Source organism: Athene noctua, chromosome 1, assembly GCF_965140245.1.
Source record: "Athene noctua chromosome 1, bAthNoc1.hap1.1, whole genome shotgun sequence".
In the NCBI taxonomy this organism is placed as follows: domain Eukaryota; kingdom Metazoa; phylum Chordata; class Aves; order Strigiformes; family Strigidae; genus Athene; species Athene noctua.
Genome location: NC_134037.1, coordinates 247455776 through 247480321, shown reverse-complemented (window position 1 = coordinate 247480321; position 24546 = coordinate 247455776). Strand labels below are relative to the sequence as shown.

At 41.3% G+C, this 24546-nt stretch overlaps 1 protein-coding gene across 1 annotated transcript; it reads right to left on the bottom strand.

Moving 5' to 3' along the window:
* Positions 1 to 361: 361 nt before the first annotated feature.
* Positions 362 to 20514, bottom strand: SLC35F2 (solute carrier family 35 member F2). Its single transcript, XM_074901453.1, has 8 exons — positions 20387 to 20514; positions 14021 to 14196; positions 13354 to 13481; positions 7989 to 8148; positions 6154 to 6310; positions 5317 to 5369; positions 4575 to 4729; positions 362 to 884 (listed from the first exon to the last, which is right to left on the bottom strand). The coding sequence occupies exons 1-8, from the start codon at positions 20512 to 20514 to the stop codon at positions 666 to 668; spliced, it is 1176 nt and encodes a 391-aa protein (XP_074757554.1). The 3' UTR covers positions 362 to 665.
* Between the last annotated feature and the right edge of the window lie 4032 nt (positions 20515 to 24546).

Genomic DNA, 24546 nt, shown 5'->3' with positions numbered 1-24546 from the left:
ATAAAAACATATATTCAAACTTCCCTTACTAGCAAAGTTAAAAATAAAATACTTGCAATATCCCCAGCTGTGACAGGGAGTGCAGCAATATGAAGAGATGAACATCTGGGTGGAATGTAAGAAGCAAATCCTCCAGTGGAGGAAAGAAGTCCACCAGCACATGGAAGGTGTATGCATGTAATACAGCTTGCAGAACTAGATCCTGCAAGAAGCTGAGTGACTCTTAGAAGATGCTACCTGAGGGTACCTGGCACTGAGGCGTGGGAACACAAAGCCCTCAGATATCAGCTTGCAGATTTAGGTCCCTAATGCAATATAAAACGTATTTGCTCTACTTAGTGACCTGGGAGCTTGCTTTGGCTTAGTTTTCCCTCCAAGCATTTGCTGTTAAGTTAATTAAGCATTTAAAAATAAGAGTCTCTCACTTTGCAGAGACTCCACATAAATACAACTCTGTCTTCTTCTAACAGACAGATTTTTCTGCAAGGGTAAATCAATACAGTTCCACTGATTGAGGATCTGGCCTTAGAAGTCTATCCAGTGCATTAAAACTGGCGCAGCATGACATATGCCTTGGCAGTAGAACAGCTCTCCAGATTAGTATTTGAGAGAAATTTGGCAGAAAAAAAACCCAACAACCTCTATTTTGAAATGCTGCCATTTCTTTAATCAGTGCTGACCACCACAGTTTCTCCTCTTGTGAACTGTACAGTTATGGCTGGAGTTTCACCGTCATTCTCCTCGAGCTTTAGTGCTGCGTTGTCCAAGCCAGTGCTGCCAGGCTGTGGCAAGGCGGTGGGTTCTGCTGTCCGAGTTGGAGTGGAGCAATACAAGATGAAGCCCACCATGATGATAATGAAGGACAGGATATAAAGACCTGAAAACTGGCAGACAAAAGAAAGAGACACATTAAGTCTTGTCTGATGTAAAAACATGTCACTGCTGCCTTGTTTTAAGAATGTGAAAGCTATCCTTCCTTTTAAAAATTATTTTCATGAGGATTATCACCACGACCTGTATTCAGGTCTGAAAATCAAAACTTAACAGCTCCATTCACTGACAGACTCAAGCCGCTGGCTGGTTTTCACTGCATCTCATCCTCAACACTGTTGGACCGGGAGCTTCCATAGGTCTACATACAAGAATATTAACAGAGAGAACAAATGGCTGTAGACATGGTGATACTGAAGGAGAGATGTTTGCACGTGAGTACTGAAACACAGTACCCCTAAAAGAATTTTGTTTCAGCACAGCCTAGTATTTCAGGTCTTGGCAAGAGATGAATCTCTCCGTGCTACTGCAAGTCACCAAGAACAGCTGGTTCTTTGCACAGCTCTCTTAACCATCTGCAGGACTACATAATTACTATTACTGGACCAAAGCTGGTTTGCTCTCTACACCCAACAAGTCTTGAAGAGAGGGAAACTGGGGCTCCTTTTACAAGATCAGCTTTTGTGCTCTGTTAAGAGTGGTGTGAGGTGAGAGTATGAACTGCTGAGGTACATTCCGCATTTGAATCACTGTTGTTCATTTGCCTGTTAAAAGACCAACAATTGCCAAGATTCATTCACCTTAAGAGAAAAATTAATGCTTACTTCTAAGACCAGATTTGACACAAAGTGTTCAAGTTAACCACAGCCAGGAACACTTTTTCAACAAATTTGTTAAAATCCTCCATATTGCCTTTGCCAAACCACACTGATTAAACAGTAGGATGAAGGACATAGCACATTCTACATCCTGCTGTCAATATTCCCTAACCTACTTAGCTTCCTTAGATTGAAAAATATGTTCCAGTTTATCAAACAGCAGAAATGAATGTTAGGACCTGGGCAGCGGACTCCAAAAAGGTCTGAGGATTTACAGTTAGGGCACTGCAATCCCTAGCTGGCAGTCGCTTGGCTCAGAAACCCTTGGATGGCACTACGCAAAAGGAAAAGCAGACCAAAACACAGGGCCTTACGATACACACCCTCTCTCCTCCCTTTAGCTTGGACTCAAGCGTTCACACCGCACAGGAAGAAGCGCCAGGCTCTGAAGATGTCCTGATGGAGGCGGCAGCAGCAGCGCCCGTGTCGCACCCCTGACTGACCCATCCCCAAGGCATAAATATCACGGATCCCGCTCAGAATCGATTCCTCTGCGAGTGGGTACACAGTTGCCACACTGGGGTGCTAAAGCTGTTGCAATGTAGCTGTGATTCAAGCCCTGCCTACCTGTTTGCAGCTGTTGACTGAGCTGAACCTTGATCATGCTGCTCCAACAGGCCTATGCTCTTCTTCCCCCCACCCCCACCCCTTCCATTTTTGGGGAGAGCTCAGTGGTCTTGTCCTGAGGTGGTGGTGGGTTTTTTGGGTTTGTTTTTGTTTTTTTCATTTCAAATACTGTAGCAACTTCATTGCTTCAGAAACTGATTTCAGTCATACCTGTCCAGTTTATATCTTCATCCTCACTACCAAGCCTAAAGACTACTTTAAAAGTTACTGGAGGACTGGAGGACTGTAACTCCATCTAGTGTCTGTATTTGCAGTATACTCCCTTCCACAGGAGTTTATACAACAAAAGCATTTGGAGACCTTTTTTAATATCTCTTGAGGGATTACAGGTATCTACATGAGCTCATCAGCAACAAGCACAGCAAAGATTCATCATGGAGTAAAAGAAAAAGAAAGAGCTTATCTAAACAGGTATGCAAAATTCACATTTTACTTTAAACAGACACTGTTGGGGCTGAAAAGTTGAGTACATTAGCAAAACACCATACACAAGTCAAAACCTCATAAATTTCTGGGCCCAATCTCTGCCACAGGCACTGTATGTTTGTGCTGCTTCTGTTTCAGTCGCAGGCCACCACCATTCAGAGGTCTCTGTGGCTCACTCCACGCGGCAGCACAGCCAACCCTTCAGCAGCCTGTGAAATACCATCTGATAATGGGGAATACAGAACAATTCCTTGCATTTTTGTTTGTAAACTCCTGTGTCCACAGTGCTTCTTAATCTAGGAAATGTCCTGTCTGGTTTCTTTACCCCATAGGCAAAAGAAACTATATGGTTAGCTTGGCACTAAGATTTTCTACTGATATGTATTATGTTAAAAGCCATGTCAAAATCAGGCTCTCAGTTCCTAAGCTATCTCAGATCCTCTGATTACTGAAGATGTGGCATTACTATTGCTCCCCTTTTTGCTACTTCACTGTTCTAACCACAGATGCAAGTTCTTATTTTAATAAATATCTGAAATTCTCTCATAATACAACCCCAAAGTCTTTTCTAATTCATTTTTCATTTTTACTACCAGTATACCTCGCAGTTAGTAATTATGAGATGATCTGCTCCCAAAAAAACCTTTCCCCAAAATAAGCTAAAAATCCTGAAGAATAGAAGTTCATTATATCCCTTCCAAAGCTCTTACTTCTTCCTCCTTACTGTTATGACATAAATTTATAATCACCTCTTGAGTTAAACTATCTGGGTGCCAAAATACATGTTTGAAAGTGACTTAGGATTTTTTTTAATTGTTAAAATGTAAGCATGGTTCACTTCCTGCATTCATTTCTAATGGATGCTTTGTAGCTTGGAGCAAATTTTGGAACCCAAAACAGGGAGGAAAGCTGATCTAAGAGACTCTTGAAAAGGAAAATCTAGCTGCTGTCAGACCCTACCATTACCAGCCATAATTATTACCTCCATACTGTAAAATAAATTGGTCTTCATTTTCAGAAACAAATCTGACTAAAGAGCTGCTGGCTCTCCATAATGCTGAAGAGAAAGCAACCACATGGAATAATACAAATTAAGTTGTTCAGCAAAGTTCACAAGCTTCTCACTAAGCCTTTCCAGTCACTGAGCGACTGACTCAAGTGCTTCAATTGCTGTAACAAGCCTGGTTCCCACAAATGATCCTGGATGAAAAGTGTAGGGTGGAATGAAATCTTTTTAGCACTGTCATTCAGCTTGAATAGACGCTACCAAAAATATTTTAGAGCACAATAAAAGTAACTGCCCTTTGGAGAGCATAGAGAATAATATATTTCTCTGCATTTTTTTCAGTTTCTTTAGTCTCTCCTTAGCAGTAGCACTAAGAGTGCTTAGTTGTTATCCCAGGATGCTGGTAATGAACAGATTAAATTTCTAAAAGAAAATATTTCTTTCTGGAAATCAAGATGAACTGCTCCCCTCAGACACCAAATGCCTTTCAGGATAGGGAGATTCAAACCCTCTCTCTTTGGACTCTTGGAGAGATGAACCAAATCTAACACACAGTTCCACATAGGGCTTACGGCAAGAACTCCACCTTTGAGCACCTCAGGATATTATTTACTATCTCTTAACTCTAATGTATTCCATCAAGTGTGAAACTGTTAGAAAATCACTATCTGCCTATTAGTGCAATGCTATATAATTAGCCAAGTATGACCTCTCCTGATTGGTATTTGCCAACACTGAACGATACAAGCTGTAGAAATGTACAAGTACAAACGACTGTTCAGGGTCTTTTAAGAACACAATGCTTTATTTATAATTTTTGAGTAAAAATGTAACTAAATTATAGTGAAAGAATTAAGGTACTTTACCTTACAGAAAAAGAGGAAAAGTCCAAAGAACAGACTGTAGAGATCTGCAGTCAGAATACCCAGGTTGACCGAGGTTGCGCTGGTAACTTTAATCACTACTGGCATGAAGCTATACAGCCCAAACATACACAGGGCAAAGGCTGTGAACAGTAATGCTGTAAAACAGACAATAATTTACTCCTAAGGCACAGAATAATGATTTTAAAGAACACCAATACTCTTCAGATGCTTTAAAACTGTACATTTTATCTTTTAGGATAAGTAAATTTATGAAAAACATGGAAGAAATACTTCTTTTCCAAGACTACCCTGTATTGCAAAAATTACTGTATCTACACAAGAAAGTTCTTGTAAGAGCTGACTGAAGAAATTCAGAGCCATGTTTCTTAACATAGAGTTCTACTGAGGTCAAAATGTGTCATAAAATCCATTTTTTCCATTATTTCATTTAGGAAGGACAACAGAAAAACATTCTTGTGATGTTCCAACACCAAACACATCTGCAATGAAACAGGCTTAATTTTTACTTATTTCAATTTGTTTTGAAGAATTATTTCATGTTATATGTGAAATTAAAAACCTGAGCTCAAAGTTTTAATGTTCAATCCCACAAACCTTATCTCTTTGCTGAGCTCCAAAGTTTACATAAAATAAATTTGTGACAATATAAGAATGCTGCTTAATATAAAAAAAAAAAATTAAGTGTTCTGTAAAAATGCACATCATTTTGTCATACACATACCAATTTTCCAGTTCCACTGAATTCTCATTAACTCTCTATGTTCCACAATGGCTCTAGAGTTAGAGAGAAGATATAATACAGTAAAAAAGAAAAAAGTCATATTCAAATACAGAATTTAATTACGAGAATATATAAGAAACATTTTGATTTATAATCCCGTTATTTTTTGTTTGAAATCTGATTGAATGACACTAACTCCAACATCTAACAAGCATGAAAGCAGACTTGAAAATTAAAGTCAAGAGCATTTTTATTTAGTCCTTGTGCCTTCTTCCCAGGGTTTTCCATCCTTCAGAGATTCAGTTTTATTTGATATACCATTTGAGGAAATTATTAACTATAATGATGAGAAATGAGGAACATAAAATTCATTAGATAGACTTAAGTGCATGTGGTCTGTTACTCTAACATGGTTATTTATAAGAGTATACATGGCTTCATTTTAAACTGAAGTTTAATATGGAAGACCTGCTAATGATTATCTCCTAAACTTTTCCACAGAGAAAATCCATTGAGAAATACAATCCTGTGAACAGTCCTAGCATACTGAGTGTCCTCATGAAGATCAACAAAATCAAAGATAGTCAAGTATCGTACATGCTCAATTGCAGGATTTCAGCTTTAGAATTGCTGTAATAAGAGTAGTGCAAATTAAAATGATATAAAACAGCAGATGCTGATCAACAACAAAAATAAAATACAAGTGGAAGGACTCCCATATAGGCCAAATGCAGGCATAACAAAGAATTAATTTAATAACAACATCATTTCATAGTAGACAAGCAATCATCTGTAGAATATTCTTAATTAGTTTTAAAATAAATATTAGATCCTTACAGCTGTAGACCGCTGATAATAGTCCCAAACAAGCCCACCATTCCTAGAAACTCCACTCTGCTCAGATTTTTCACAATGTATTCCTCACTCACATTAGAAATGGCATACAAAGAAGCACCAAGAAGCACTAAGACATCTCCAATCACCACGTCACTACCTGTACAGAAATATTAATCCACAATAAGGGTAATGCTGCAAACACTTTTAAACTTTCCTTAAAAAGACAAACAAAGTTATCTCTAACACCTCTATCTTCCTAGTGCCTTCCAGGGTAAGGGGAAAGGAAATATCTCCTGTGTGTAAAGATGAGTGGCTTGGTGTCTGACCACTGACTCTGCTACCCACTCACCTCACCCTGCAGAGTCTGGAATGAGCTAAACCCAGCATTTAAATCTCATCCTGCCCAAGACACTGCTGTATAGTCTGGTCCAACTCTACTTCTGCTGACCTTTGGCACTGTAGGGACTTGAGAAAATTCCCAGTTACAGATGCTCTCCACCTTTGAATACTGCTGTTGCTTTTGCAGTAAGGCCTGATTCAAGTCTTGCTAAAATCAGTCTATTGATTTCAGCGAGACCTGAACTCAGCTTCAGGTTTATGACAGGTCTTAAGTGGGCACTGAAGATGGGTGGTATCATGTGTCCTGCTGCAATTTATTTATACTGGGTAAATGGGACTCCCCATGATACAGCCACTCATCAAGTAAAAGCCATTATGCATCAGCTAAATAGCAAGAGGATTGCTGTTGTTTAAATCCTTGAATTGATTTAAAATTTTCTTCCCTGAGCCAGCTGGCAATTACTAAGAAAATATGTCTGAAGTAAGAGGTTAAGCAGTGGTAAGGATACCCATGTCAGCGAATAAAGCACAACTGTCTTAAAGTCTCAGGGAAAGAAGATTTTTCTCCCTCAGGACTGAGATACTTGTATCACATAGCATTAACGCTAAACCTCAGTTTGTCTTTATGTCTTACCTACAGTAAGGCCCCAAAATAATGCCAAACAGGCTTATGTCTGTGCTGCCAGATAAAGGCAATGCCCTGCAATTTACCTTGCCTCATACCCTCTGGCTCTGAAAACTCAAAATTCTTATACAAAATAAGATCACTACGATATGAGTTGACTTAAGGATCTGTCATAGAGAAGATGAGACCTGCCCTTATCTGCACCCAGCTGGATCCTGGTCCCCAGAGCCCAGCCTCCCTCCGGGAGGTCCCAGGAATCCTGGCATCCTGCCCACATCTCCTCTTGCTCTTCCATAGTAAACCCCTGCTTTCCAGGCTGTGACCCGTGGGCCACAGGGATATGTGGACCATTTCTATCAGGTCTGCCAAAGATAACTCAGAGAACTCAGCTGCTGTTGAGTAACTTTTTATTTCCTATTTGTGCTCATACAAAACTCCAAATCAGAGAAGTCTGGCTGCCCGCAGGCTGACAGTGTGTAAGCAAGATAAGGTTTGCAGGGAGAGACAGCATCTTTTATTAGACCATCTCACACTAGTAAAAATGAACAAGCTTTCAAGAATGAGGCCTTTCATCAGATCTGATGACCAGTAGCAAAATTTAAGCTTAACACAAGTATTTCTTTTTTAAGGTGGAAGAAATAATCCAAGACTATAAGCAAAGAAATTCCACGGCTCCCTACAAAAATCAGCATCTCCTCAGCCACCATCTTCTTGGACAAGAAATACAAATAGCAGCATGCCTTCTCTTCTTTTCTTTAAAATAAAACTATATCCACTCCCCCTGCATTTGCTCCTCTTTCTCCTTTACAAGTTAGCCCACCATGGGAACCACCTCTCTGCTCTTACCCCCCGACAATAAAGGGCTCCTTACCTTCACTCTCCTGCCTCCCTGCCAAAATGTCTGCACCCACCATTGTTCCTACACCCAGCAAACAGACGGCAACAGCAAGAAAATGGATCAGCCTGTATCTTGCACGGAGAATGAACCACGACAAAGCCATCAGTACAGGAATCCCAAAACAGTCCAGCAGCTGTGTATACAGAGAAATGGTTTGAATTAGAAACTCACCCCAAATCTGGATTGCACTATCCTGAAAGCAAATGTACAGGATCTTACTTTCTCTCACTATCAGATGTTAATGAAAGCTGCAAAGCAACGCCAGTGGATTAATTTAAAAGAAGGGTCAGACCTACATTTTACCATTAAAAACATTTTGCAAGCTTTGCAAAGGAGGAGCTGGGGCAGGGGTCCACTCTCTCCTGGTAGAAAGGCACTGATCTAGAACCTCTTCTAATGATGGATCTAAGTAATGTTCACAGCTTCACAAATGAATGCTAGGATGTTGCTCTGAAACCATGTTGTTCTCCATGACACCAATATAAGGAGGTGGTTCACCATCATTTCCTTTCCTCCATAGCAGGTTTTGTCTAGCTTGTCTTTTCACTCCTTCTCTATCTGTAATTAGAATTCAGGGCTCCATGTACACAAAAATCTGGAAGTATCGAAGGATACAAGTGATTTGATTTTACACTGAAGTGACTAGGACAACAATCTGGCCCTACAGTTTTCATTTAGATTTTTATTTCCTGCAACTGGATCCTAATAAAAAAACTCAATTGGTACATGTGCTGGAAGCCATGTGCAAAACTGGTAGAAGGAAGATAAGAAGGGAAGAAGAGCTTTCCTAAAGTCACCTTCCCAATCTTCCAGCTTTCCACAAAAGCATGTACAAGTCACCACTGTGCTTTCATTACTCTGTCAGAGGTGTCTCTCAGTTAGTCAGAAGCAAGTAACCCACTCTAAATCACCCATGCCCCAGCAGCAGACACACACATGGCAGCTGGAGTTGCAGAGCACTTCAGATGTGTTTGCAGATACTGTTCCAAGCAGGCTGAACAGCTATGGTTCAAGGATGTCTGCACTCCATGACAAGCTGTGACACTGACTTCTCTTTGCTTTCTTTATTATCCCCTCTCCGTTCCTAAAATCCTACGATCTTTGCCTTGCTGTTAGACCCACCTATTTTACCCATTCTCCTTTATTACAGAAAATATTAAGAGATCACTGTGTACTTAATACAGAAAAATACACTGCAGCATAAGATGGGCATAATGTTCTACAATAACCAAATAGTACCAAGAACATTGAGCTAATCATAATTGGTTTAATATTTAATTCAACAAAATAGACTTTCTGAATTTGTCTGGAGAAAAAAAAAAAAAAAAAAAAAAAAGGTGTCTTTTCTGTCCTGCCTCAGTAGAATGCCACGAAACTATGTAAGGGTACCGTCTACAGCAGAACATACAGTCAGCCTTCCAAAAACTGCTCACAAATTACTCTCAAATGCCAGCTCTTAAAACTTGATGTCTTGAAGTCCCTACAAAGTATTAGGTCCAGGTCAATAGGACTGGGGCATAATCATTACAATCAAAATAAGAGCCCTTAGTCCTTAATGTTCATTGCCAACCTCTGCCTGCCTAAGTGCACCACTGCAGTCTTCTTCTGTGCTGGCTTCCATTAGTTCAGTCATCATCCCCAAGGGTTTTAACCAAACTTGCAAGACTTTCACAATACATCTAGTTTAACTTGTTCATAACTACGCGTATTAAAGTCTAACAAGTATAGCATTGAGGGGAGTTAGTACAGATTAAATCCTAACAATGCCTCTAATCTTTCCATCTATTTGTACTCACTCCTTGGATTGCGTCCAGCTTGTCCAGTTTGTAAAGTCTGTTTGTAAAGTGCAAAAGCACTTGCATGGGTTGTATGATGAGATATTACACACACCCCCTAATATGTGACACCATGTATTTTAATAGTTTTGCTCTACTGAAAAATACCATGCTGTAAGTTGCTATTTAGTCACAAGCCATTTTCTCTATCTTACATTTAGTCTAGGATCAAGAAAGACCTTCTAATATTTCCTCCAAATTTGACTGTTTTGACTAGTATCAAACAACAAGAAGTATTACAAACATTAGAAAGCAAAATTTTTACCCCCTTAGTTGGTAGTAGACAACTCTTCTACTAATAAGTAAGTTTTCCCTTCCCCATTAATTGAGATTTTTCCATGTACAACCTCCAAGCAATTTTTCAACCCAACCAGAAAGAGCATAAGAAAAAACCTTTAAAAAAAATTCTTAATTAGGATGTAAGGGAGTAGTACATAATGAGCCAGAAGCTCTTTCAGTAATGTTGGATGGGAAATTGCTGCATCGAGACCAAGAACATAGTGTAGAGGTACAGCATCCTGGTTAGAGGACAGGCAGCCAGGACACACAGGCACCAAATGATGAAGAACACACGCTGGTAATCTGTTCCAGGGGACAATTACCCTCAACTACAGATAGAATAAATCTGATTTCCAACTACTGGACCTTGCCTTCCCTTCAACTACTACATTAGAGCTCTTTGGTGAAAAATGCTCAAGATCAAAGAGGTGCAAAGCAGATGTAATATCACAATAAATTGTGTCAATGGAACCATTTAAAAGAATACAGTTTATTTATTCAGGTTTGATGACATTTACAGCAGTACTGTAGTACTGATTACTATTGCCAGTAGAGCCTCAGCAAACTCTCATTCAATTCTAGTCTGTATTTTAACAAGGGAAAAAACAGATAGCCTGGTGATTTGATTTACAAATGTTTTGACTCAAGCCAGGCTCTGGTCACACTGTTTATAGGGGTTTAAATGTAGGACGAGTAAAATATTAATAGATGTTTTAATACATGGCTAATAAATTATCATAGGCTGTTGGAGGTCATTGGTGTGCTTATAATTGCCAGCTCCAGACAGCTCTGTGAGCAAGAAAGCTCAACACCTCATCCTGCTCACTTCCCCACAAGGCTGCCTTAGGGCAGCCTCCAGCTGAGTCCCAGGGGCTCATCCTGTATTTTCCTGTATTTGTTGGAGTTAAAAATCTTCTATCAGCAGATATTGTCAATAGCTGCCTATAAAATGCCTCCACTCAAATTATCTACAGAGCAAATGCTAATTGCACCAAATAACATGCTAAAAACATGAAACTACAGCTATGCTGCTTCATTTTTGCTGCTAAATAAGTGGTCAAACAGCAGAACAGTCAAATTCTGCCACAAGACAGGATACCGGCAGCAAGAAGTCTCCCTGGCGCGTCAGCCACAGCCAAACAAAGAGTTCAGTTCTAGACCAGAGTCTTTTCTTTTATTTACAAAGAAATGAGAGCTGCCATCCTAATGTTATTTCCTCCAAAATCTCCCAACCACTTCCGTGCAATTCTGATAAGTAAAGGAAAATCAGTTCTGCTTTTGTGTGCATGTGTGAGAAAATTCATGGAAGTTCCTTGCTGAGCTGACAAATCCCATCTTTGAAGATAAGTTTCATAGGGCTGAGCTGAAGCTCCAGCCAGCCAGCATTTTAACAGTGATTACTCTGTACTCAGGAAGATGCCACATACTCCTGCATGGCATTTTTGCTCCCTGGGCATCCACTCGGAGCCAGTACTGCAGACAGGCCATGAGGCTAGAAACTCTGAAACACAGGTTCTGATGTAGCTGCAGAACTGCTTGCTACTGACAGTTAGCAAATGTGTCATGCTACAGAAAAATCACAGGCTTGTTTTTTGTCCTGTATCTCATTTTTTATAGTGGTGAGAAACTGGTGACTTCAGAGAATGTGCAAGAAACCTTATTGCAATGACAAGAAATTCACAATTACTGAACTGACACAAAGCAGCATCGGTCTGAAGGTTACCACAATGGAAAAAGGTTCAGAAAATGCTTGAGGCTGGCAACCGGACAGGACAACCTGCTCTATTCTTCCTCAACTTCTATGAAGAAATCATGGGAATAGCTTTACTACTTCTGAGAACTTGGATCAAAGTCCTGGCTTCTTCAGCTGTAAAGTATACAATCCAACAGTGTCTCAATCATCAGCTTGACCTTGAGACTGAAATCTGTCACTCATAAACCTCTGGTTTCTTAGGCATTATTTTTAAGGAAATTAAAGGCCTAATGAGTCATAACATGTAAGTATGAAGTGGAAAAGTGACAATAATAGTATAACAGGCACATGTTACTGGTCTTCAGTAGCACAAATAAAAGTTACTGCAGCTCTCTAAAAGGAGCCCAGACCACAGAAGTTTGTTTTACAGGTAACTCTTTTAAATATTAACCCTTGTTACTTCAACACTGTAGAACACTGACACCTAAACACTCCTTTCCAACTAACAGCCAATTCTGTATGGTACATTATTTTTTTTTATTCAGGTAAGTGGGGCCATGACCCCAGCCACAGATCCACCATTGCTAAGAGCAGGCATAGGCTGGCACAGCCCTGGACACACTGCTTCCTGGCTTCTGCACCTTCCCCTCCCTTGCTCCAGCAGCAGCTGTGGAGCCATACATGGAGCTAACTTGGGCCTGACATGGCTCAACAATAGTTCAGCAAAAGACAGCGTTTATTCCGACTTTGCTCAGCACCCTGAGCCTGTCTGCCCAGGGGATTTGGCTGTGCAAGTTCAGGAGCATGCAGCTGGAGGCAGGAGGAAGGCACTAACTCTTCCAGCAGCTTATGTCTGTGCAGGGTAACAAAGAAACCCCAGCCTCAGCCCTCCTGCTTGTAGAGTTATTTCAGAACACAAGATTTTTCCTAGTGTAGTGACACAGCACCAAGCACTGGCATTGCAGAGGATGTTGACTGTCACTTCAGGAGCCTGGCACGCTGACTTCCCTTCTATCTCTTCCACAGAGGGGCCTGAACTGAACTGCCACATCTAAAAGCCACAGGGCTGGTCCCTCACCGCATGGTCAGCAACACCAGCTAACTATCAGTATGTCCTCACATGTGGGGATATATCTCACAATGCCTTCCACAGCTTCTAGGACTAGGCAAGAGACCTGTCTCACTCTCATTAGCAAGAACCTGTGCTGAGCGAGTATTATCCAGTCATAAATCTTTGTGTCAGGAGAAAAAACTGAGTGGCTGTCAGCAAACTCTTAGAAGTGCTTTCTATCAAAATAATTAGAGTTCAACTCAAGAGCTGGCACTGGTTAATACCAGCCAATTTTCTCTGCTTCCTGGAAACGTTATTCATGATGCAGGATGCTTTTCCCTGTACTGCAGAGAGAAAATAGATATTGGAAAGTTTTTTCAGACTTAAATAGCTTCCAAGTCTGTCCTATGAATCTCATTTCATAAATTGGTCCAAAACGGTAATAAAAGCAACAGTTCAAAAAGAGAAATGGGTCCTTACCTGCACACTTGTGAGCGTTGTGTATTGGTAGGCTTTTACAATCATGTAATTGGCTTCAACATCAGCCAGTCCCAAAAATAAATACTTCCACCACCTCTGTTTCAAAATTTGCCAAAGGCTGTCACTACCTGTTTAGAAGAAAGCAGAAATCAATATGTGGTTCTTTCGAACCAAATGTTGCACAGGAATCTTGCTTTTAGAAGCATAAATAATACTGAGATGTTTGATTTTGGTTGCCCCTGCTTTAAGAAAGATACAGTAACAGCAAAATGCAGCCTGGGAGGAGACAATGCAAATGGTGAAAAGCACAGAAATTCTTCCACATGAGGAAGAAAAGCCACAAGAGTTGTTTAAAAAGTAAATTAATAGGAATAGGATTAATATTAAATAGCTTCTGGCAAAGCAGCTTCTTACAACAAAGCCTATTTTCCCTAATATAGGACTTGAAAACAAAAAGCACATAATTTTAAAACACAAAATGCAATCAAATTAAATGCACATTTAACCTGTGAAATTCATTTCCATATGTTATTACAGAGCAGGAATTTCAGCAGGAACTTAAAAAAACTAGGATGAGTATTGAGTTATTTAGTTTCAAAATCTGAAAGGAAAATGTAGAAGAGAAGAAAATTATCAACCAGAATCTCCCATTCCATATTTCACATACCAGTCCTAAATGCCAGCATTGTTGTATAAACTAGAAGCAGTAAAGAATAGTTGATAAAACTTTGAAACATTGGAGTATTCACTTGGTACAGTTCTGCTAGGTACTGGCTTGTAACAGCAGTCCCACAGATAAACAAGGAGAGCATCTGGCCCAGAATTATCATTTTCAAAATATGCCTGTGAATACAAAAGACAACACAGTAAGCTTAGAATTAAACATTCAAGGTTTTTTTTAGTTGTACAGGGAAAATGTAATTTCTTAGACTGACACTTTATTCCTACTCCCTATCAATCTCATTCTGATTTAGCAGTAAGCAGGGCTTTGTCTACACAGAAGATCTAGTCTGACTTCATGACAGCCATGCTAAGATGTGAGGCCAGTTCAAACCACCAGTGATGGAGACTGCAATAGTCTGAAAGGACCTTCAAGCAGTTCATCTGGACAGGCTCAGAACAGGATCTAACCTCACAAAGAGATATTTTGATACACACATCCAGAGTTAAATCCATTGTCCTCCACTGAATCCTGTTCTGAGTTTGGCCAACAGAAGTCTGCAACATGGAAATAAGGCACAACTGCCTTCAGGCTCTTCCGAGACCTGAGTCTCTGAAAGCAAGCCGAGACCCTAAGCTGAGTAGTGCTAAGGAAATAAAAAGCATTAACCATAGAATCATAGAACAGCCCAGGTCAGAAGGGCCTTGAAAGATCACCTGGTCCAACCTCTCATGGGAAAGGAGCCTAGATGACATTATCTAGCACTCTGTCCAGCCATGTCTTGAAAACACCCAGCGATGGGGACTCACCACACCCCTGGCTCCAGTGACTGTTCTCACTGTAAAAAAAATTCTTTGCTATAATAAGAATTGTTATAATTAATCCTTATAGTGCATTTTTTTCTGCTATATTCTATGATGTCCTGCTGTAATTGAGGATGGAATTAAGAACACATTTTGGCCATATCAGCATTTACAACTCAATTTAGAAGTCCAACCCACAGCTAGGGGGGGAAAAAAAAAAAGCTTGTGCTCTTTTAGTAGCAATTCTTCACTTAATATAGTGAACTAATCCAGATGCTCCCAAACAAACAGGAGTATGCACAGATCACTGTCTATCTTTCAGCTTGCTGTTTTTCCTGCCAGGGGAGCTGTGCAGATTTGTATCACCCCAGTCTCTGTTAGATTCTCACAATACACAGTGAGATGTGCTCAGTGCTCTGCAGTCTCTATAGGTCTGCAAAATTCATATCTAATTTGTTTACTCTGAAGACTACCAATGCAAATTTAACTGTCTGCACAACTGATTCATTTGTTCCTACTCAAAGGAAGTGAGCAAGGGAAAAAAGCATCCCACTAGGACTCTGCACCTAGTCTGTGCCCGTGTCTCTCCCTTCTGACAGGGCACCCACATGCCAGGCACACCTGACAGTAACACCAGTTGTTTTCCCAAGATAGGTGACTTTAAATGCCAGCTCACCCAGCTATGCTGTGCAATCCAGCTGTCAGGCAATGAGAAGGGTGTGTTCAGGGGTGTTAAAGTCGACTACATATAGTCAATCCCTCCTTTTAGAAGGGAGACATCTTCTTTGCAGATTCTAATTCAGCTGCATAAATCTCGTTTTCAGTTCAGCCTGACACCAAAGCTCTTCTGACTAAAAATGCTGCTAGGCACATTTTTCTCTCCAAGTCCATTTTGATGAGACAGCAAATCTCTGCAAAGTCCAGCCATGCTGCACTTCGAAGAGATTCAAGCCCCAATTTTGCTACAGCTTGCCTTGCCAATCCCAGCAACAGTGCACATCCACATTTTAAGTACTCATATACCCCGCGACAATCTTGTAAGGTCCTGTCCAGCCTCATGCGAGCAACTCTTTCTGGCGCACAAAAGAACAAACATTCTCATTTCTAGCATTTTGCATGCTGAGGTAAGCAACAGAGACTAATGTTTCAGCTACAAATTTATCGTGGCTATTCTGTAGCACAGCATTAACTGTAAACAGTGCTACACATACATAGATATATTTTACATATATATTTGTATGCAAAAAAACCCTTTGATGCTACCTCACTTGTGTTATATTGAATTTCTTTTTATTCTGGTCAAAGATCTGATTGTGTTATTTGGTGAACAAATCAGCAATAATCATGACACATTCTGGCTAACTATTCTGACTGATGCAATGTCTTTTTATCTAAAGAATTAATTTAAACAGGTGCCATTAAGAATGTAACATAGGTTAGCTAAAATTTCAGGGATGAGACTACTTCTTTCAAGCAGGCACGGACAGTGGTTCCAGCTCACCCTTTGCCAGCCCGGTGAACTCTGGCTCCTTTGCAGGAGGTAAGATGACAGAAGACCCATTGAAGTTTCAAGGAAGAAATAACATGGTGAACAACACATGAAAAACGTGATTTCAGATATTTTAAAAAATACATATATACTTTTTATTATTCAAATAAAGAGTTTATTACTCCAAACTAGCAGGAAATATTTCTTCTTTATCCTCGGTGCAGGAGGCACAGAGCAAGCCTTTAGCAAATTATTAGACTAGACTCACCCTGCACTTGGACTAGCTGGGACAAATGTGTGGAGGAAGAGATCAAACCTGAGTAGAGGTGTGACCGGACAAAACTGCTGCAATTTTACTGGATCAAAGCTGTGAAGCCTGCATAGTCCACAAAATGAATTGCGCTCATCAATACATTACCAGGAGAGGTTAAAGCTGTCTTGGCCGGTAGAAGCCCCGCTCTCCTGGATGCAAACTCCCCTTCACCCCTCTCCTACATGGTGCCACAGAGATGGGCAGAAGCACAGGTATGACGACTCCACAAGCATCCTGCTTGTTTAACAAGGACTTCTGTGGGGTGAGGTTTTAAACATTTTCCTCTGGGATCTGATATGCAGGGAGTAGCTTTGCTTCTTGTGAATTATGGCACCCTCCCTATGGCAGAGGCCTGGACTCTACATGCACAGTATTTCAGCAAACTGGATAGTGGCAATGTTCCAGCAAGAGGGTAAAAGGGGGAAAAATCTGCTGCCATTCAAATTTGCTAATGACTGATCAGCTTCAACCATCATTAAAACCAAGAAAGATCTACCTGCCCTCTTGCAATGGAACAACTCCACTGAGCCAATCCTCAGCTTTTCTAAGTTTCTCCAGTTTAAAGTACCTAGGGAATTATCTCCTTGCCTCTGCATATGGGAAGAGACAGAGGTCCAAAATCTACAGAACTGTTTTAGTGGTTACTGCACCAGCAATCCCTGATGTTTAGTTAATGTATGTCTCAGCTGTCCTAGAGAGTTTACTTACATGGTACCAAAGGCATATGACAAGGCAAGCAGGCTTCATCCTGCCTCATTCCCTTCTGTATTTTCTCTATTTTAATTCAGGATTTTTTTTTCTTCCATGAAGAGATTAAAAATGTTAACATCAAAAGAGCCACATAAACACATTGTTCACCGTCAGTTGAGTTGTCCTCAACAAATGTCCTCTGTGAATCCCAAAACACTAAATTTATGGCAACTTTCTCAGCAGCATGTAAAACAACAGTCTCTTGCCCTGACCCACAACCACCAACACCAGGCACAAGCCTCAGCAGAAGCAGCAATTTACCAAGGTGTCAAAATGAATTTCTTCACACTGCGAAGGTGAGCTGTGTTCCCGGCAGGATGCACTGGGCTCAAGGCAGCAAGACAGCCGTTTGAAGAGAGTAAAATGACCCTCATTAAATGTGGGCTCAGGAGCCTTATTATTTCAATGCCCACTAAATTCCCATTAAAAAAGTGTTTGACCTTCTGTAAAACCTGGGAGCAAACTAAATCCTATGGGTTTCATTTTGCAAGACAATTTCTTATGAGAAAAATGCTTCAAAGACACGAATTTCCATTCATTCTGGCATTGACATGAGTATCGATGACCATGATTTTATTTTATTAATAATTTATCATATTTTCTAAAAATATATTAATTATTAACTCTTCCATGCCAGAACTTAAACCTCTCTGCTCTTTTTAATGCATCAGTAAGAACTAAATCACTTTGAACTCTCAGATGACGTAACGTAACTGGTCTGAAATGGCCTTTTAGTTTTATAGTTTGGAGGGGTTTTTTTGGTGTTTTTTACCACTTGGTAGTTGGCTACTAAGTAATTATTCCTCCTCCAGCCACCATATCTTAGCTAGTTGTATCTATGTCTATGAGCAAAACTAGCAGTTATTTGGGGAATTTTTAGATCATGAAAGTCTGCCACAAATGTGTTCAGCATTAGCTTTCGACTATGTGCAGCTCCTGACATAATGAGAAAGTCAGGCTGGCTTTCTTTGGCTCCATATGAAATGCAGAAGAGACCCTAAAATACTAAGATACGATTAGAATCTATACCTGAAGGAAGCTAAAGAAAATCTAGCAAGCCCACAGTTAACAATTTTATTGGCTATTAGTTTAATAAATCCTATAATTTTAATGTGATTTTTTTCATGTAAATAAATTCTACTTTTCAAAAAGTAAATTTATTTATGCCACTAGTTAAACACTAACAGGCAAAGCCTGGCAACAGTCTTCACACAGTTTACTTGCACTTCAGTTTTAACTACTGAACCCTTCCTGAAGGGGACAAGGGGGCACAATACAGGACACAATCTCATTTGAATAATCTCACATTTTCATGTGAGTAGTTAAAGGCAAATGCAAGCTCAGACTGAAGCCATATTTCAACATGATTAGTAGATAGCTCAGGACAGGAAAATATTTTTAACTAACATTTTCAGAAGTTAGTGTTTCAGTGTTCTGCCTTGACACTGAGGTCATTTTAATTTGTAAAAGATAAGAAACACAAAAGAAAGACTTGCTCTGTTTCAAGAACCAGAAAGCATACTTTCTACAGGTTTTACTAAAAAACAAAATCTAGCTTATTACATAACCTTCCTATGACTCAAAGGCCTCTAAGAAAACTGAAGTGGCTGAGCCTCCAGACACATAGGAAAAAAAAAAAATCAATTCAGTATCTCAAACACTTTGCAAAAGTCAGAGAGAGCTCTTTCAAGTACCATCAATAAATCCACTTAGGGTAGCCCTCCAGCAAAACATTTTGGCAAAACTAGCACGGGTGAGGTTACGGAACAGTTCAACAAGTTCCTATCTTGTCTTTTGGGGCATTCCTGTCAGGCAGGAAGAATGAAAAGAGAAAAATTTACAACCAAAAGGAGGCAGGCTTTTTCTTCTGGAATAAGACTCTGCTTGGCCAGCACCCACCACAGAGCCCAGCCGCCAGCCTCCAGCTGATGAGTGGGAGGCTGGCAGGAGAGCCAGCACCTCCTGCTTGACAGCCAAGGAGATCTGATGCAACAGTTATTAGAGACCACATCTAGAGCCCCTAAAATAAGCCTTTAAACAGGGACTTTTTTTTTTTTTTCCAGATGGAAACTGGAGCTGTAAGTGAACCATAGCTCTTGCAGGGTTTAAGGAGGAGGAGGTAGCTCTGCTCTCACAAAAGGCAGAGCTTCGCTTTGAGACCCATGCGATGCCTACACAACTTGGCACACGTTTTTCCTCAAGTTTTGCATGCTTAACCAGCTCATGTTAAGTGATATACATGCAGGGGTCTCCATCCTAAACTGATTCAAAGAAGGAGGCAAAAGGGGTACCGGTCCTTCCGGGCTCTACATCTCATTTCAGCTATTTTGTTCTGTTATCTTCTCTATCCCCCACGACCTGTTCTTCACAACAGTGTTGATAAAAGAGTACAGAACAGGTAAAAGTACAGAAAAAAAATGGGAAAACAGAAAAATACTGAGCCAGAATTACTAAAAAAATCAAGTGCATGTGTGCCTATGTGAGAACACACTCTTAGTTTAACAACATCACTCGCTAATTCTACACTTACCGTAGCCGAAGGGGCTCATCAGCCTCGCACCAGCAGCGGTCACAGGCTGCAGCTGGGCTTCCCCAGCTGCCCGGGCCCGGCACACGCAGCCCCCCAGCCCCAGAGGCCAACACTCCCCCGGCTCCGCCCGCACCCCGCCGGTCTCACCGCTGCCAGGCGACGGCCTTACCGGCGGGCCCGCGGGATCAGGGCTTCGCCGGCCCCGCGCCCCCCTCCCAGCAGGAACCCCCGGCCCGCCCCGGGTGCCCCACGGCCGCGCTGACTCCGGGCCGGACACCCTGCAGCTTCTCCCGGGCACAAATGAGCATCGCATCCTGACACGCCGAGGGCACAGAAGATCGTTCGCCCTTCCCTCCCTCCTTGGCGCGGCCCGCGGGCAGCGGCCCCTGCCCGGGACACGGCCGCCGCCGCGGCGGAGGCGGGCAGGGAGCCCGGCGCTGCCCGCCCCACGTGGAGGCCGGCGGGGCCGCTGTGCCCGGGGACTCACCAGGTGCAGAGCTTGGCCCCGAGCAGACACAGCAGCCGGCGCGGAGGGGCGGCGATAGCGGCCCCGGGCGGCGCCTCGGCCGCGGGCACAGCGGCCGCCGCGGCCCCGGGCACAGCGGCCGCCTCCATGCCGCGGCGCTGCGCCCGGCGGGAGCGAGGGAGCAGGCACGGAGGACGGCAGGGAGGAGCGGCGTCTGGGCCCGGCGGAACAGAGCTCCGCAGGCTGCGGCCGGGCCGAGCTTTGTGCCCGCCGAGGGGCCGCCCCCGGGAGGGGCATGGCTCGTTCTGGGGCGGGGGGTTGAACTCTGCCGCCTGCCCTGGGATGCTCGTCGTGTTCCTTCCCCTCAGCGAGGCCCTGCCCCGCAGGTTTCCTTCCGCGGCTGAGCCCCGGCAAGGACCCAGCCCCGCCGCGGTCCAGCCCCCGGGACATGTGGAGGCCTGGCTGCAGCGGCCTTGGGGTGCAGGCAGCTCAGGCTCACCTTTCCTACCGTTACCGAGCCAAAGTTACTCTAAACCCTTGAATTTTAACTTCTCCCAGCTTTGTGTGAAGCCTTGAGCTCCTCTACTTCTAGGGCTTCATCTCCCACGTTTTCGCTGACGAATCCCATGCCTAAGGATTTACCTCGTCCTGTTTGTCCTCACCCACACCCCAGCCAAACTCACTTGGAGAACCTGGTAGCATTTTGCTTACCCTGGTGGGTTTTTAATTACTCACTTTCAATAACACTATATATGTATCACTGATGATGGAATTAAACCCCAGAGGTGCTTCCAGGAAGAGGAATCCTCTGCCTTCATTGGTGCAAATATTTGTCACTGTCCTGGCTATGCCAGCATCCTTTCTGCCACAAGACACTGCTGCTCTGTACACATGTTCCCTGCAGAGCACCATGGTTTAGTATCCACACATACACACTATTTTCAGACGTTTTGCTCTACTTCCGTTCCCTCACTCAAACTGTGTTTATTTCCTTTTGCAATTACCCAATTTATGCTCATAGGACTTGATTTAGGAGTGTAGAAGAGGCATTAGTCTGCCATTTTCAGGTCATCTTTATAACTTCACGTGCCTTCCAGTCCCTCTTCAGCAGAAAGGTGAATTTTAATCTCCCACTTGCCAAGAGCCAGGCCCTAACCTCTAAGGTATTGGCTACCTGGGAGAAGATGGGTCCCTAAATTCCTTTTTTTCACTCTGTGATCATGTAATACTAAAGCTGTATAATTTATGTCTTAAAAGAGCATTCATAAATATACTTCTACATTTATAATATACATACCCATTTCTATATTATATTGAGATTTTATGTATTTTTCCTTCACTTGTGTAACAGAATAGTTTATAATTTTTTTAATTTTGAACACCTAATTAAAAAAAAAATGCACTGTGACTCCCACAAAAAATCTGTCAGATTAGTTTCAGTGTTGTGATAGTTGTAAGTCAGGTCACACTGGTCTCATTTCTTTATAACCTAAAATAGCAGTAAGTTTAAAAGAAGCAGAACTATCAGATCCTGCATATTTCATCACATCTGAGCTCCACAACTGTGATAGTAATATCTTCACCTTTAATGCAAATCCTAAAGCTGCAATCTCCAGCTGATTCTCCAAAGATGAAAAATAATGTTCTTGGTTCTTTTTGTCTCTGTTTAAGCTCAGCTCTCAGAATTTCTTGCTACAGGTAGGCTGCAGCAGCAGCCTCACACCAGAAAGCCACTGCCAGGCTGGGCCTTTACACCAGAGCTGCTCAGCTCCAGGATTGCAGTCCCAGTGGGGTATCTCTCTACTATGAAAATATGGAACAAACAGGCAGGGACTTCTTTTTAATTTATTTTCTTTAACAAAAAACAAACAAAAAAGGTGATTTAAAAAAAAAAAACAACATCAAAAAAATTTTTAAGTGCCCTTTGTTAGACTTTGGGGACTAAGTTCAGTTCAGAGTATGACAAACTTCATACCTCAGGAAATCTTTGTGGCTTGTGGACAACATGACCATGAGCGCAGTGATATTTGAGATGTCTAAACATAACTTTGCGTTCGGCTACCCCTGCTCCAGGCTCCTGCTTTTACTACGATTGAGAGTTCACCTCAAGCATGACTGTGGCTGTGTGCTTCTGGATTTTTGTCAGCCCCTGAGTTTGCCTCATGCCGCAGTGAAGTGACACAGCTGTCTGCCTCCGGAGATGCCCCCCATTCAGCCCAGAACTGCTATTATCCTCCCCTGTGCTGCCTCACCGGTGGAATCCTGGGAGTGTGTGCATCTGAGACTGTGCATCCTCCTTCAGATACAGAAACTCTGTTCCTGGTGCTCTACAAAAGTAACTAGTTCCACTGTAACGTGGTTCACTGTGTCTTTTCTAGGATAAGTGAAATCCCTGGGAGCAGCTAGAGTTTACCTGCATTCAGGATGTATTTGGATGCTTAATGAGCCCCTAGACTAGTAGGCATATACCTGTTTTTTGTCTTAGAAAAACGGTTGACAAAGAGCTATTAGCAATACAATTGTAGAATTCTTTAAAAATTATTACTTTCTATTCAAAACTTGTATCTAAAATATCAAACTATTTTGAAATGTGATTGAAAGGAACTAAGAATCTAAATATTTCTTATAGTTCTTCTAGAATGGTTGAAGGACAACCTAAAAGTAACAGCATAGCTTTTTTTACTACTTTAAAAAAAAAAAAAAAATTACTTTTGAGCTGAGAATAAAAGAATCAGCACAGCCATAACACATGAGACACAGACATAGCTCTCACATCCTCAGCTGCTTTCAACTCCTTTTTGTTAAACAGTTTTATTTCAGTGTGTCCTATCAGTCCTGCTAAGAAAATTGTGTTTGAGTGGGTGGTAAAAATAGGTATCAATGATAACAAGTAAAAACGCAGAACATAATTTTTAAGTTGACAGCATCTGCTTTCAGTTTCAGGGAATTTTAAGTGTAATGCCATTGTACACCTAGCCGCTTCACTGTACATTACTATAACAATATTACTATATTTTCTGCAATTACCTTATCGACAAAAGGAAAAGCAAAATCACACAAATTAAATTTAAAATCCAAAACTGTAGAAGTGATTCCTTGTAAAATGATGAGCAAGCACTTCAGGGTTTTTTTAATTTGAGGTATTTAGGCCACTAGAGGTCCTTCATGGTCAGATTATGATTTCCTCCACATATTTTTTCCTGTTTCTTTTTCCATACTACATGCAAGAATTACTCTCTAAATAAAATTGTTTTGTTTAATGTAATACATTCTCAGAATAATAGAGTGATTTTTCCTTGATTAAGCTTTTTCTGGGAAAATATCAATATAAGGATTTTTCAAATAGAATTTCTTTAATAAAAGCGCCTGTTTTATTATGAATGTTATTTATTTTTTAATTCAACAGTTGCACGTTTCACAATTCCAGTCTTTCAGCATCTTACACCACCTTTCCAACAAAACCACTTTTCTCTTAGAAAAATAAAGGAAGGAAACAAAGGTAAAACTAACGAGCGAAATAAGGATAAACAACTGGAACAATAAAACAATATGTAAGGTAGTTTTTCTCTGCTGCTTCATTATTCCCTATTTTCCTAGTTAGAAACTGGTGAAAAATGTTTGAAAACTACTTGGAAGAACTGTGCAGCCTTGGGAACTTGAATGATACGACTGAGATTAAATTTATCACTACAGAACACAATGTCATTTATCAGGAAACTAGTAACAAATATTTGTGGCATAAGCTTATCATTTGGAAATGATTAGGAACTAAGGCAAAGAAATAATTGCTGTTCCCAGGATGGCCATGAGCTGAAAAGGCCTAATAGCTGCACAAAGGGCAAATGTAATCCTAGGATGGATCAACTGGAATCAAGACAGATGTGTTGGACTATACAAAATCCCAGGCAGACTTTTTCTGAAATATGGTATATGTGCTTGTTACTTGAATTCAAGAAAAATGTGCAGAAAGATGCAAAAGGATCTATAGGAGATCACAGGAGCTTGGCTCGTTAGTCTAGCAAAGGACAGTGAGATGGGACAGGACTGCCATCAAAAATGCACTGAGAGAACCCTAGAAAAAGAAAGAAACATCTTTAAATAAAAGACAGTGTTAGCACAGGAACAAACAGGTATATATGAAATGTTACTAGGTTTAAGCTGAAAATGAGAAGACAGTTCCT

Bases quoted from the DNA above. Each gene is read 5' to 3' on its own strand.
- SLC35F2 (XM_074901453.1), bottom strand. From the start codon at position 20,514: ATGGAGGCGGCCGCTGTGCCCGGGGCCGCGGCGGCCGCTGTGCCCGCG. The intron at 8,149-13,353 runs GTAAGGACCCAT...CTGTATACACAG, and splicing joins CAACGCTCACAAGTGTGCAG to CTGCTGGACTGTTTTGGGAT. The intron at 6,311-7,988 runs GTAAGGAGCCCT...ATTTCTGTACAG, and splicing joins AGGGAGGCAGGAGAGTGAAG to GTAGTGACGTGGTGATTGGA.